Source organism: Cinclus cinclus, chromosome 15, assembly GCF_963662255.1.
Source record: "Cinclus cinclus chromosome 15, bCinCin1.1, whole genome shotgun sequence".
NCBI lineage: Eukaryota > Metazoa > Chordata > Aves > Passeriformes > Cinclidae > Cinclus > Cinclus cinclus.
In genome coordinates this window covers 2,306,415-2,321,930 of record NC_085060.1, presented here as the reverse complement: position 1 = coordinate 2,321,930, position 15,516 = coordinate 2,306,415, and the positions used below count along the sequence as shown (strand labels likewise).

Here is a 15,516-nt window from a genome sequence, read left to right as displayed (position 1 = left end):
TCAGCCCCTCTCTGGTCTTTCTGTTCAGGGCTGGGCACCGCCGGCTGAAGTTCTTCCTCATGTCCAGCTGAAATTTCATTCCTGCCCATTCCCTTGGTGCCATTGCTGGGCCCCCGGAGCAGGGCCTGGTGCATCCTCTGACACCTCCTTTTAGATATTTATGAATGAGCCGTCCCCTCCCGAGGGGGGGCTCCCTCAGCCTTCCCCTTCAGAGACGCCCCAGCCCCGCCATCGCCTCGGCAGCCCCGGCTGCGCTGTGCTGCGGAGCCCGGAACGGCACACAGCGCCCCAGGATGTGCCCCATAGGCGTGAGCAGAGGCGCAGCATCACCTCCCCGCCCTCGCCTACATCACAGAGGCCGGAATCGGGCGGACTCTGAGGGAAAAGCGAGCTCGGAGTAAAATCCCTCAGGTGGGACCCGCCCCGAGCGGCACCGCCCGCCCGCCCCGCCAGGGGGCGCCGCTGCGCGCAGGCCGCTCAGCCGAGCGCCGAGCGCCCCGGCCGGGCCGGCCCGCGCAGCCGCGCGCCGATGGGCGGCGCTGAGGGCGGCGGGATGGCGCTGTGGCGGGGGCTGCGCTGCTGCCGCCGCGCCTTCGCCTGGCTGCCCGTGCTGCTCATCGCGCTGCTCCTGCTCTGGTCCTACTACGGATACGTCTGCGAACTCTGCCTCGGTGAGCGCCCGCCAGCGCCCGGCGATGCCTGCCCGCCCGCCCCGGGCCGCGCCGCCGGGGCCCCCGCGGAGCTGAGGGCGGGGGGCGCGGCGGGCCGGGGGCTTCGGACTATTCTCCTTCTCCTCTTCCTCCTCCTCCTTCTCTTCCTGCTCCTGCTGCTCTTCCTCCTTCCCTCCTCTTCCTAGCCTTCTCCACTTCCTCCTCGTTCTCCTCATCCTCTCTTCATCCTCCTCCCGTCTCCGCGGTGTGACCGGGGCCCCACGCCCGGCAGTGATCCGTGCGCAGGGAGAAGCACTTGAGAACGAGTCGAGTCCTTTTCGGGATTAATGAGGGGTTTTAGGGCGTGCTGCCCGGTTTTTCACAGGGCTTGTGCCCCGGCCGGGCTGGATGCGGGCTGTAGGTGCTGTTCGTTAGCCATGAGCCCTTGTTCTGTGAGTCCCTGTTAGCACGGAGGTGACGTTCCAGAGGGCTGGGAGAGTGATCCCTCTGTGAAAGCCAGTGTTGTGATTTGATAGCGTCCAGATGTGATTTATGAGCTAAACAGGCACAAACGTCACTCTGTACCCTGCCTTACAATCGTTTTATGTTTATATTCTGAAAATAAAATAAGTAGGTTATGCGAAATTGCGCTCTGGTGTGGAGTTGTTACAGCAGCACCAAAACACTACATTTTAGAAGAGGAAGTTTTATGCTGGCTAGTAATTGTACGTTTAATGTAGCAATTCAACTGTATATTAAGTTGCAAACTTTCTTACGCTTGTTATTTCTGGTTTAGTGTGCTGCTAGGGAAAAATCAGAGTTGCCAGGTCTGGAGGAGAGAAGAGCTGGAAGCTTGGATTTGTGAAGTTGTGAGGAGGATATGTGGCTCCTCAGGACAGAGTAAGGCAGATAAACAAAACCAGAGGTCCCAGAAAGGATCGGCTGAGATGTTCCTGGGGCAGGAGCTGCCTTCTGATGCTGCACAGCCAATATAAATCAGGTGTTTGTTAGGGTTGGCAGGGCAGTGAGATCTGTTACTTTTTCTCGATGGGAACTAGGATGAAATGCAGCTTCTTTGGTCTGTTTTAGTCACAAGCTTGGCAAAGCCCCCAAACACTTTGTCACATTTCTCCCATCTCTGGGACTGCAGGCTGTTTCTCTCAAGAATTCACATAGGATGGTATCTCTGAGGTGCATGCAACTGTCATTAGAACATGTGACAAAAAATGTGGAGTATTTTCCTGAAATGCTGTCAGTCTCTTGAAAAGTGCTGTGCAACTTCAGTAATACTGAACAGGGGCTGATCCCAGCTCTCAGTGCAGCTGCTGGAGGAGACTCAGGTGATTTGTGTGAGGTTTGAGGTTTAGATGGGGCTGTGTTGCTCTGCAAGTGCTGGTTCAGCTGGCAGGAGCTCAGCTCGCTGCCTAGAATCACAGTTTAAAATCATTCATTTCCCCACACCCACCTGGTTTGTTTTTTTTTTCATTTTGTTTCTTTTTTTGCCCCATTTCTCTCTCATCTTTTTTATTTATGTGTGGAGGAGTTTATCTCTGCAGAAGTTGAAATGACTGAATTATTTCAGGATTTGAGCATGAACTGTTGGCCTGTGCTGTTAGTTGCACATTGTTGTATTGTCTCTCTTCACATTTCTACCACAGCAAGGCTTGCTGAGCTGGCTGCCTCTTCTCAGCTGCTGTGAGTCTGTAAATAGTGAATGCTTTGTCTGGAATCTTGGTTTGCATTTTCAGCTGTGCCGAGCACTGGAAGTGCTGTGGGGGTGATGTCTGGGAGGCATCTCCTGATGCTGGGTTTGAGCTCTCAGTGCCTGGGGTGGCCAGTGAGTCACAGGAGGAGGCCTCAGATCTTGTTTGGCTGGTGGTTGCTGCCACAGTGACAATGATCCTGTCACAGAACCTTTTATACCATCTGTGCTTGTGCTCTTTTCTCAGGTACAATCCATAGCAAGGCCCTGCTGCAGGTGTGGGTTAGGAGGGAGCCAGGCAGTGTCTGTGAAAAGCTCATCATAGCTTGATTGGCAGCAAACCAAAGGAAAAATTAAAGATTTCCTAACAGTCTTGTTTACCTGAAATTGAGTAGGCAGAGACACAGCAAAAATCAGTTTCTTTTTTCATCTACATTGCTGTGTGTCACAGAGCTTTATCTTCCAAGCCAAGCTCTATCAAAATATCACAGAACTCTCTGTTTTCAGTTCAAGAAAGCTGCCTTTGTCTCTTTTGTTAAACTTGGGATGCTTGCTTTTAAAATGGCTGGATTTTCAAATAGTCACTACAAGAAGGCATTGAACAATGCACTTTTTGCTGGTTGCTCAAAGGGCTTCTGTTAGTAGGGGCTTTTCTCTCATTATGGTGAAGTAAGAAGGGGTTGTAAAATTTCTGCTGGTAGGAAGTGTAAAAACAGTGAAGTCATTGCAGTTGCTGACTTGACCAAAGCTGAGAAATTTATAACTTTTTAATCCTGCTGATGCAAAAATGCTTTGGGCCAGTGCTTACAGTGGAGGGTCAGGAACACCTGGAGACCAGTAGAAAGCAGCTGCAGGTATGTGGTGAATGCATAGAGGTGCAGCTTGGACACGTGCTAGAGGAGCCCTGGTGATCTTCTCACTGTCACCAGAGGACTGTTTTTGTCACATTTCTAATGCAAAATATACAGAATATATTTTATAAGCAGGGAAAACAGAGCACAAGTAAAGTGACTGAACATCTTGCTGTGGGTGTGTGTGTGAGTGAAGAATTGCTACGGATGCTTTTGATTTGATGCTGAACTGTGGGTTCTCTCTTTGCCTCTTGAATTTGAACATTTTTCCTGAAATGGCTGTATTTCACCTACAAATGTTAATTGTCACAAACTTCTCTGGGATTCATATTTCCTCTCTGGACACATGTTTGTTTTTTTTCTTTTCCAGTGACTGTGAGCAACCCTGTGGAGAGAGGTATGTGTGATAATTTATTATTTGCCGTTCAATCCTTGTGTAAAAGGACTCAGAAATGTTCTGGCTGAAATAGCAGAAATATTTGCTGTCGTTTTTTTAAAGGTACATCCTCCTTCAGTGCTTCCTTCCTGTAATTGCACCCTCCTGAGGTGTTCAGCGTGCTGCAGCTTCTGGGTGCATTGGGAAATGCTCTGTTTAGCCACAGTCTGGGCAGAACATGGAAAGGCTTTGATCCTTCTGACTCTTTCAGGAAAAGCTGTGTGTGTCTGTGCACACCCACACGCCTCTTCTCCCTTTCCCTTTCACATTTCCAGAGCTGATTTTACAAGCCAAACAGAAAATACTAGTTCCCATCTGCAGCCCACCTGGCTTTTTTCGCTGTTCTGTTTGATCTTTCAGTGAAAGCTATTTTTGACAAGCTTTTTCTCTCAGTGCTGGTGCCCACTAACAGATCCTGAGTCACAGCACAGTAGGATTGCTCAATGACACTCTTCAGACCTGTGTGTTGGTGGAGGGAATGGCCATGTTCTAAGAATAAGGAGTCAGTGGCTATTTTAATATTCTCTCTGATCTTTCCTGGAGGTGCTTTGGATGCTTTTGGCTAATCCAGGTGTTCTCTTGGTGACTGTTCTTCAGGGGTCATGAAGGACTGAAGTAGGTGTAGTGTAAGCTGTTCCATGAAAAGCAGTGCCAGCTGACATTTAAAGATCCTCCAGATTGCTGTATCCAGTAAATTATCTTTCCCTTATAGAGCAGTTCTAATGTTTGAAATTGCTACAGAGAAACTGCAGGAAGCAGGATGTCACTGACTACTCAGCAGAAGAAAGTTAATAGTTGCCTAATCTGTTAGTGCATCTCCAGGTCACCTTCCTTTAATGTGCTGCTGGGCTGATCAACAAAATTAAATCTGTTGCAAGATTGATCTCCTTCCAGATTAATTAAAAATGGCTCAGCTCCACCTGTAGTGTAAGGATAACATCTCAAACCAGCTTGGAGCATGAGAATGACTTAGTTGTGATTCACAGCTCCTTCCCACAGTCCATCACATCCTTGTGAAATGTGTCCCATCAGTTGCCATCTCATTAGAAAGTCTCACGGATGCATTTGGCCTTTTTTACCAATTTTCACACAGGAAAATAAGTATTTTGACATAATTAAGAAGTGTTTGAATTTTAGATTTCTCTTTCCAAGTAGTTATTTTCATCTTATTTTCTAGAATTTGAAGCTTAAGTGAAATTGGGGAAACAAGATAGTTTTACTTAAACACATCATTTCATTGCAATAACAATCTTGTAACTTTGATCACGTCTTAATGAGTTGAGTTTTAAATAAATGGCAAATAGTCTGTGCAGCTGAAGGACAGCTCCTCTGGCTCCCTGTCCATGGAATGCCTGCTAATGCCAAAGGCCCTGGAATCAGGTTTGCAAGTTGAGCTAAGTCTGCTCTGACACGGGCTGGTTTCATGTGAAAAGGTTGTGTCTGCTGGTTTGCAATTTTTCCTCAGTAATCACAAGCCCTATTTTGCTCAATTTGAGGGAAGTTTTCCTGATTTATTGTGTCAACTGTGGCAAATGTAAAAGATGTTTAATAAGAAATCTGTATTTTTCTGCTGATGGAAAGCTCATATGATTTCTCTCTGGTCTCACAAGAAGGACGTGGTGCAGGAGTGGGCACTGCACACTCTGATTCTCAATGCTTTTAGTGGCAACTGAACCCCAATACTGGGAGGTGCTGGAGCATTGCAAAATTCACTTTTACACTGCTCAGCACCAGCCATTTCTGCTGGGCTTGTGCCTGGGATGTGGGGAAGAGACAGGAATCCTGTTATTCCCAGGGATAGGGGGTTATCACCTGCCCTGTGGGACAATTCTCTGGCAGCTGCGTCTTCCTCACCCACAGAATGGGATCAGGTGGAGCAGGGGAGGCTCTGAGATTGGTCACCCCTGAGCCCTGGGGTGCAGAGCCACCCTGAGCCATAAGGGTGGCATTGGATGGACATCTGTCTTTTCTTTTTACTTTTTTGACATTGAGTAAAAAATTTGAATTATGCCCATCATGGATTAAACCTTTGCTTAAGAAGTCATTGCTCTGTTTCTGTTTTTTTTCTTTTCTCATTTTGTTTTTAGTGGCCTATCTTGTAGTATTCCATATTCTCTTTGTGCTCTTTGTGTGGACATATTGGAAGTCTGTTTTCACTCTCCCGATACAACCAGGCAAAAAGGTAAGAGAGCCAACACCTTTCATTCCTTGCAAAACAAAAGCAGAGATGTTAAAGAACTCAATAATTCTTCAGTCTAGATGACCTGGAGAAGAGAGTCAGAGGCAAATGCATTTCAGTTCTTTTCAATCAAATATTTACTTTGTCGTGTTGCTCAGATTTAGCAGATTTAAATTTTTTTCACATTTTGTTTTACCTCTCTATGAAATAATATAGTAAAACAGTTTGAGGCAATATAATGAGGTCAATATTTCTGTGGCACTCCAAATATACACAGGCTTGCTCTGATCCTGATTACAAGAATGTAAATTTATAAATAACAACTAATCCCAGTTTTAAAAATTGAAAAATGTAAAGGTTCTTGCTCACTAGAGAGGTGCTGAATGTGTTTTAAAGGTGAGTAATGGTATTCATCTAAGGCAGCAACAGGAGCAATTCTAGTAAGTTGTTTTATGAGACTTAATTTCAGTTTTTCATTTCTTACTGATGTGTCTCTCAGTGATCTGGCTCTCCAGCACTCACTCCCTCCCTTTGTCTTCCTAACAACCACATTTCCCACTGCATTAATCTCAGGAGCGGGAGGTAGAACCGTTTCCAAACTGGGCTGGATGTGAAATGCTCTCTGCTGCCCGCGGGTGACCGCTGCCCCGGTGGTTTCTGTTTGCAGTTCCACATGTCCTACGCTGACCAGGAGCGCTATGAGAACGAGGAGAGGCCGGAGGTGCAGCGGCAGATCCTCGCCGAGATCGCCAGGAAGCTGCCGGTGTACACCAGGACAGGGAATGGAGGTCAGCTCAGCACGGAGCCCGTGGCCCCAAATCCACCCACACGCAGCACAGCAGCACAGGCTGGCACTCAGAGGAGCCTGCTGACCAGCAGCGTTCCCAGGCACCCACTGACTCCTGCTCTCCCTTGCTCTCAGGGCAAACAAAAAAAGCCTTGAACCCTCCAATTCAGTGCAGTGCCACATGTTGCCTTTGAGAAGTAAGATGTTACCCCTTGGACTTACAGTCCAAAAGCCCACGTGTGCTGTATGTATTGAGAAATAGCAATAGAATTACCAAATCTGTCATCATTTTTACTTAAAATGGAGTCTGGCTTAGAGATGCAGGACATACTTCTGTGACCAGTTTTCTGGGCTGTGTTCAGTGACTAAATGCCTGCTGCACTCCCTTCGCAACTTGAAGAAATCTGCGTTCATATTGGAGGCTCTGACCTGCTCATTTCTGTCAGGCAAGCAAAGAATTTTGAAGTAGAAAACTGAAATAAATAGAGAATTATCAAAAGAAGTGTGGGTAGTCTGAGTAAATGTGGATGCAAGCGTGCAGCTTTGGTTTGTCACTTTTGAGCTTGGCTGTATGGGTTAGAATAGGCTTGGGATAGATGTCAGGAAGGAATTTCTTCCTGTGAGAGTAGTGAGGCCCTGGCACAGGTTCCCAGAGAAGCTGTGGCTGCCTCTGGATCCCTGGAAGTGTCCAAGACCAGACTGGACAGGGCTTGGAGCAGCCAGAGATAGTGGGAAGGGTGTCCCTGCCCATGGCAGGGGATGGAAGAAGATGAACTTTAGAGTCCCTGCCAACCCAAAGCATTCCATGGTTCTATGATATTATGCTTTCACTGATTGTTGCCCCATCTGCAAGTCTCCATCAGAATTATGAGTGTCGCTTACCTGACTGTGACCTGGCAGCAAACACCAGGTCACCTGCTGAAGTAATAGAGGAAAGAAAAAGAATAGTAAGGAAATGATCACAGTATCAACTAACACATGAAGAAGAAGAACACTTTTCCATTGTTTTGTGTTAATTTGTCTCTAATTGCAGGGATCCGGTTCTGTGACAGATGCCAGCTGATCAAACCTGATCGTTGTCACCATTGCTCTGTTTGTGCCATGTAAGTCATGGACTGTCCTTCACCCAAGTGCAGTCACCACAAGCTTCTGTGAGTGGGTTGCTCCTTCACATGGCTTTTTACACAAAAAGGTTCCCCAGGGTCTCTGTTCCAGCTGCAGCCAGCAGTGCTCTAGGGCACAAATCATTCTGATGTCTCTTTATGTACACAAGGACCAAGGAAATTAATTGGTCTTCAAACACTAGGAAATGTTCCATCTTAAAATTATATCTTCTTTATAAAATGTAGACAGCATAATTTTAAGTGTCTATTTTGTAAAACCTCACAAAAATCAAAGTTTTGCAGTTGGTCTGCAGTTGGTAATGAAGTACCAATTTAAAATCTTCCAATTTTCATTTTTGTTCTTTTGCAGGTGTGTGCTGAAAATGGATCATCACTGTCCATGGTATGTCCTAGATACTGGTTTGTGATTTTCTAAAAGAAAAGGCTACTTAGATATATTTCTGTATGCCTCTCATGTCTGTATGCCTCTCACATTTTAGGCCATCCATCTCTTTAGTTTGGGAAACTTATAAAAAAATTGTATTTTGAAATTGCCTGAAATGAAATTTTAACAAATCATTCATGTTTGCTCCATAACTCATGTATAAAAATGCTATTATATTGATAAAATTTAAAACCCCATCTGCTAATTCAGTCATTAACTTTTGTTCAAATTTGAAAGGGACTCCAGCTTAGCCTTTCCTTTGGGCTCTCTCAGAGTTTCAGCTGCACTTGGGGTGCTTCCAATAACAACATCTGTACATGGATTGTTTCTGAACTGATGCTGGTCAGAGACAGTCTGTGCAGAAAGCTGCATGGAATAATTGAGCTTAGCACTTTTCAGAATTGCTGCCACTAAACTTCTTAAATTCCTCCCTTTTTTTAAAAAAAAAAAAAAAGAGGAGGAAGATTTAAGAATTCAGAAACAACACAAACATTTCCCTACCTGAACCTTCCTGGTGATCAAAATTATAGAGGATTTCCCAAACCTGAGTTCTAACACAAACATCCACCAGGGTTTTTTGTACATCCTCTTGTTCCTTTCTAGAGTTGTCCCGTGCACAGAGAATTGTAACCAAGTGCGGGGTTAATTGGGCTGTGCGTAAAGAAACAGGCAGGGGTGAGGTGGCTCCTGAGGTTTGCAAAGGAATCAACCGGCAGGGAAGTGCCAGCTCCGATTGCCTTGGCAGACAAGACCCAGACAGGAGGAACGAGCTGCTGCCTCTGTGACCCATTTACCTGCGGTACCGACCTTGAAACAATCCCAAAAATCTGAGCTGTGCTTCTCCTTGGCCCGCAGGAAGGCTTGGAGTGGGAAGCAGAGCCATCAGTTCTGTTCCCTTTCGGCCACTAAGGGGAGCTGCTTCTTGGCAAACCCGGCTGTGTGACCCAGGGCTTTCAACCCCCCAGAACTGGTCGTGCTCGTTGTGTTACAACCGCTGTGTGCTGCACAAATCCTGATTTCAACTTTGCTTTTGTCCTCCAGGGTGAATAACTGCATTGGATTTTCTAACTACAAATTCTTTCTACTGTTCTTAGCCTATTCTTTGTTGTATTGCTTGTATATTGCTGCAACAGTCTTCAAGTATTTCATTAAGTATTGGACAGTAAGTCATGAAATCCAGTTACTTTTTCATCTCCTGTCAGTCTCGTGGGCTTTAGTGACTCTCGGTGCTTTGTGGCCTCAGGCAGCGGAGGGGCTGCATTTTCCTGGGAGGTGTTTCCTGGGCCCTTTGGGAGTCCACCTCCTGTTAGATGTCCAAAATGCACAAAGCAAGAAGCAAATAGCCTTCAGGAATTTCAGACTAGGTTCTTTTCTGGCAGAGAGGTTCTATCCCTTCCCTGCTCTCGTGTTCGCGTGGGTGTCCCTTGGAAAGTTTGGCATTGATGTTAAGATGCTGGCAATGATTTCTACATATTTACTGGAAAAAAAAAACAAAAAACAAGTCTAAAAGCCTTGTTCATGTTCTAACCCCCATAGGCCTCTTTTTTCCATTTACAAACTGAGCGAACCAAAGGAGGCTTTTATGTAGTTACTGGTGATTGTTTCTATGCAAGCGAGGCCAGCTGACAGCTCCAGTAAGACACTGGCTCTTGGGCTCTATTTCTGTCCCCTCTGCTCAGTAACTCTGTATGTGTTTAAGTACCTTTGCTGTGCACTAATTGTTCCCCACACTCAGCAAGGCACAGCCCTGAGCCCTGGAGGTCCCCAGAGCCTGCCTATGTCACTGCTGGGCACCTCTGGCACCTGGCTCTTCTGCTGTAGAGGGAAAGGAGCCTTTCTTCTGCTTGGAAGATCCCACTTGGCTTTTTAACTTTCCCCATCCATCTGTTCTCAGTTCTAACACTCCCTGATAGATATAGATGTGGAGGGCAGGTTTCTCTAGGCTTCCCTTGAGCCAAGGTGCAGAATTTTAATGTATGCACAGGAAACTCAGCAGAACTTAAACAGGGTTTCCAGAGCTCCTGCCTGCTCATTTCCCATGGGCACAGGGTGTTCCTCATGCCCACCTGGGCAGCTGGGCTGGCTCTGAGCCATACCAAGAGTTAATAACACCCCCCACTCTTTGTGCTGAGGTACAGGAGGGGAAATGAACCACATTCATTTCTTTGTCTCTTTTTGCTTTTTATAGTAAGATTGATTTTTTTTCTGTAAAAGTTTGAAAACTCCCAATAGAAGTTCTAGAATTATATTTCCAAGTACAAATAATTTCCATCTTTAATTTGTTCCTATCACTTGTTCTGTGTTGCTTTCCTTTCCAGGGTGAGCTGACCAATGGACGTTCCAAATTTCACATCCTTTTCCTTCTCTTTGTGGCAATCATGTTCTTTGTAAGCCTCATGTTTCTGTTTGGCTACCACTGCTGGCTCGTCAGCAGGAACAGATCCACTCTAGGTAAGGCTCTTCTGTCTCTGTTCCTTCTAGAAAGATACACCAAAGGTGCTGTAAGAAGAAAAAGAGAAGAAAAAAGGCATTTGTTCTATTTCTGTATGTTCCTGCTGGTTTATGAGGGGAGGAAGATGTAAGATCTTGGTACAAGCTGCTGAAATTTGTCACTGCAAATGAGCTGCATTTATTAGCTGGTGTGACAAAAGCTTTGTTAGGGAAACCAGAGCCTTAAAGTGTAGCAGCCCAATTATAAGTGTTATGCATATGTAAAACTACATTTGCTGTGAAATGAGGGCAGCTTTTCAGGAATAATAGTGTGCCTTCCAACCAGCTTGGTGATCTTGGGAAACACAGTGTCCATCTTTACTGAGAAAGGCAAAGAAATTGTTAAAAACTGTAAAACCAAAGAAATTATCATCTAAAATAGTGTAATTTGGCCAAAATTTCTTTGCCTTTCCTCAGATAAATGTTCAACTTTGAAAGCTTTTGGGATAAAGTTATGTAACAAAACAGACACTATCAAGAGTGAGCACATACTCTGATTTTATCAAGTTATTTACTTCTAAAGTCATTTCATGGGGCACTGAAGCTAATCTATCCCAAAACATCAGACCTGTGCAGCAGCTGAGAAGGGAGATCAAACTGTTCCTAAGGCACTCAATGTTCTTCTCTCCTCTCTTTTCTTAATTTTATGCTTCACCAGAACCCAGAGTTTATTTGCATTTGTTTGTCCCCAGTGCTTGTTCATTATAACATTCATGAACGAGATGATTTAAACCTGCAGTGCCACTTCTGGAATATGCAATGAAGACCAACCTGCTTCATTCTGCAGAGTTTTTCTAAGAAACTTTCACCCTCTGAATTTCATCAAGTCCCACAGAAAGATCTTTTAACTCCATTCTCTGGATGAAACAACCCTTTGTGGGTTGGTTTGACTGTTCTCTAGGTTCAGTTACATGAACAAATTCCTTCCTTCAGCTGGGAAGTCTTTACAGGGTTTGCAAAATGGAAAAACATTATTTTGAAACTTGGTAGTGCTGTATCTCTATAATCCATTAAATCATGTTGTCTTTAGATGGCTACAAGGTGTACAACCCTGTTGCAGAGTGTTTGGCATTGATTTTCATTTTTTTCCACTGAAATTGCCTCTGTTTACAGAGGCTTTCTCAGCTCCAGTGTTTCAAAATGGCCCTGATAAAAATGGATTCAATCTTGGCTTTGTGAAGAATCTCCAGCAAGTGTTTGGGGAAGAAAAAAAGCTCTGGTTGCTGCCTATTGCCTCTAGGTAAGTAACCCTACTAAGAGCTGAAGTGCTAAAAGCTGATATAATTACAGTTTTTCACACTTTGTGTACAGGTGTAGGTCACAGGAAGTGGGGGTTTTGTATGTCTTTCAGTAAGAGTGGGGCCATTTTCTATTGGGTGTCAGTCAAATACAGGTGAGATCTCTGATCTGAAGTATCTGTGGAATAAATTGATAAAATTTACACCTATTAATTGCTTCTTTTTCATAAATGTTTTCCTTAGTTACCCTGTCAATTCTAACTGTCCACAAGCTAATTTTTCCAGGTTTTTTTTTTCTGCATTCAAATTACTTGATCAAATTAGCACATTTACCTTCTGCTAAAAATAACTTGATTCCAGGCCATAACTTTCAATTTTTGTACTCCAGAGACCTTGAAAAAATTGAGAACCAAAATAAAAGACAAACATGGTACTTTTCCAATCTTAAAGATAATTTTAAGTAAACCTGGGAAATACTGGCAACAGAAAACTTTGCAGAAAAAAATGTAGAGAAATTATCATCTTTTAGAGTCACTTGCTGCTTTTGCAGTGTCCCTCTCTGCCTTCTTCCATGCAGCCAGGGGGATGGACATTTTTTCCCAATGAGAGCCTTGAGTGAAGCTCGGAACCCTCTCCTGACAAATGAGGAGCAGTGGGAAGAAGATGGAGTAGATGAAGAGCCTCAGGGTAAGGAAATCAGTGAAATTAGTTGTCTTGACCTACAGTGGCCAATAGCTGAATTATAAGAGCTAATCAAATTTTAAAAAACGTGTTGGTTAAGTCCCTGAGCAGCTCTGAGTTGATTAAGGAGCACAGACTAAAAATAAGTCTGCTTTGGAAACAATTATTTCTCTTTTTTTAGCAACTTTCTACTCGCAAGTGAATGAACTTAGAGGGTGTTTCAAGAGTTCAAGAAACTGGAGTTGCCACAAATTGAGAGTATTTACATGTAAATGTTGCTGCATGCAGCACAGTAATTTGGGACATAAAGTGATTACCTGCAAGAAGGAGAATATTTAGATTTTTTTTTTTTAAGTGTATTTATCCTCTGAGAGTATGTAAAAACAGGCATGCAAACACCTGACTGCAGGGATACATTTAGGAACTTGCTTTATACTTTGTCCAGCTTTATTGCCAGAATAAATTTACCTGCTCTCCCTGGTTGGTTCTATACATTTTGGTACTTACACAAGGTAATACAAATGAGTTTTAAAACCAACAAGATTGCCTGTAAAAATAGCAAACTATGACATTCCTGTGAATTTTTAATGATGCTTAAAATAACTCCTTTAGGAATGAGTCAGAGCTTCTTCCAGCTTTTACAAACTTTAAATTCTCTGAATAAATAATTAATTCTTCCATATGAAAACGGTGACAGTGAGGTGATTTTTGGCTAGAACAGACCCCAGATTATAGTCTGGAACTTACATGAAGTCTCCCAATTTATAGTGCTTATAAAATAACTGACATTTCCAGGCAGTTGAACTGGATGATCACTGTGGGTCCTTTCAAATGAAGTATTCGGATTCTTTCTTACACAGCACAGGTAAACCAGTAAAAATGTCTAACCAGAAAGACCTGAAATGTTCCATTAAAACTGCAAGACCTTTATTTGTCTTTGTGGCTTTAAAGCTTGTGACTTGGTTATGAAATAAATAATGCCAATAATAGAGTAATGTCAGTTAAAGACAGCTGTTCAGTTCTCTCCGACAAGTGGTTGTCTATTTTTGTTTGTAATTATCCTTAAAAACACAATCCCATGCTTAGTGAGAAATGTATTCTCAGTGAGAAAACCAGATTTGCTTACCTCTAACTGCTTTGGTTTTCCCAGGTTCTGGTGAAGCCTCATCCCTTGCCATAGAAAGGGAGACATAGCAGTGTGAAAACACAGTGGTGTGAAGCTGGATCTGAAAGGTCAGTGTTCCCTTCTCTATTTCCCTCAAAACCACTGCTCTGCAGTTAGTGGGAAGGTAATGTTGAACAGGTTTGGGCTTTAGCAGGAAAATATTTCTCCAGCTTGCCCAGAAATCCCTCGTTCAAGGGGCCCTGAAAGGAAGCAGAGGCTCTCAGTGGCCCTGGGCTGGGTGCTGGCACAGGTGACACCAGAGCCACCAGAACTCTGTGAAGGGGAGGACAGCAGGCCTGCAGCTCCTCTGGAAAACATGGCAGGAATGACCCTTGCACTGCTTGGACCTTGACAAGATGGAAATTCTGGGATCCATGGGAGGTGTGGGAAGGTGCAGGTGCAGTGTTAAACTGCTCTGAGCACAGCCAAGTTGCAGCTGGGAATACAAGGAAGTACCTTGTAATGCCACGTCAGCTGTCACTCTTCTCCAGGCTTTCTCTCCCCCTGGAAAAGGTGGGTCCCACAACAGCTGACACCAGCTGGGGCAGGTGCTGCTTCCAGAACATTCCCTGCTCTGCCTCCTGTTCTGACTTGGAGGACAGGGGAGATGCCCCACACACATCCTGCCCCAGGAGCTGCAGGCAGTGAGGAGGACACGGTGTCCTCTTGTCCCAGGGGAATGTAAGTGACCGAGATTCCAGGAGCATCCTCTGCCGTCCCGCTGGCAGGAGGTGGAATTGCCAGGTGGAGTTTGCCCCTCTCAGTTCCAAGGCAGTCAATAACTGGTGTGGCAGAGCACTGCAATCCCTGCCTGGCTCCTCTGGGCCCCTCCACTCTGCCAACACTGGGCTTCTGGCACATTGTAGGAGTCCACTTTGTTCCACTAAGGAAAAATCCCAGAGTGTTTTTCTGCTAGCAGTGAGGGCTGCATCCTGCTGTTCCCCCAGGGCAGGCAAAATCAGCATTTTCCTGTTGTTCTTCATGGCTTTAAAATGACTCCCAAAGCCCAGATCAGCCCTCAATCCCTCAGAACCAGCAGTGCTATGGTTGCATATTTGTATTTCTTTAAATTTCAGCTTCCCTCTCAGGAGCCAACATCCCTTCTTTTGACAAGGACTTCAGTATTGAGGAGCAGAAAACAGGTGGATGTTCAAGCTGAGAAAACATCCTGAAGTATTGTCTGATGGGAATCTGCATTCTAGAGTGCTTCTCCAGGAATCCTGCTGTCCAGATGTCCCAAGGCTTTATAAGTTTAAGTTACAGAGTTAACAGAACAATTTTACAGAGTGATTCTGGCCAATCTTCTTTGGCCTGCTCTCTTTATTTTATAAATACTATATATTTTTTATTCAGAATAGGTAAAAATGTTGATGCGAGTGCATTTCCAAAGGCCTTTCCATTTTGCAAACATCAGGGACTTGAGTTCTTGAAATTCTTCCAAGCCATAATATTCTTGGGGATGGTTATTTATTTTGAGCTGATTCTCCAACCTTCCTTGACAAGTGGCATTTTCTAATGTGTTTAAATTCTGAGGCAGTTCAGCTCAATGCAAGACAGACCCAGTTAAATCTGGCACTAAATTGGTAGCTGAATTTAAGAGTGTTGAAAGCAAAAGTGCTGAACATGCACATGTACATGTGCAGCTGTGAATGAAAATAAAATATTCATATTGCCAATATCAAGATTCAAGAATATTGTGGCCATATATTTTTTAAAACTTTTTTTTTAGGAGGGTGTTATTGTCTTTGAGTTAGGGTTACAGTGCTTTTGCATCCTACTTGCAGGCTCC

At 44.4% G+C, this 15,516-nt stretch overlaps 1 protein-coding gene across 2 annotated transcripts; it reads left to right on the top strand.

Annotated features, from left to right (window-relative positions):
• The first annotated feature begins 529 nt into the window (after positions 1-529).
• On the top strand, positions 530-13,756 carry ZDHHC15 (zinc finger DHHC-type palmitoyltransferase 15). Of its 2 annotated transcripts, XM_062502756.1 has the most exons (11): positions 530-671; positions 3,574-3,600; positions 5,727-5,821; positions 6,486-6,606; positions 7,639-7,708; positions 8,079-8,111; positions 9,195-9,315; positions 10,472-10,604; positions 11,757-11,883; positions 12,459-12,568; positions 13,713-13,756. In XM_062502756.1, the coding sequence occupies exons 1-11, from the start codon at positions 530-532 to the stop codon at positions 13,754-13,756; spliced, it is 1,023 nt and encodes a 340-aa protein (XP_062358740.1). The 2 variants fall into 2 exon arrangements, with proteins under 2 accessions (XP_062358740.1, XP_062358739.1); XM_062502755.1 differs by lacking the exons at positions 3,574-3,600; positions 13,713-13,756 and having other exon boundaries at positions 554-671; positions 12,459-13,066.
• The last annotated feature ends 1,760 nt before the right edge of the window (positions 13,757-15,516 follow it).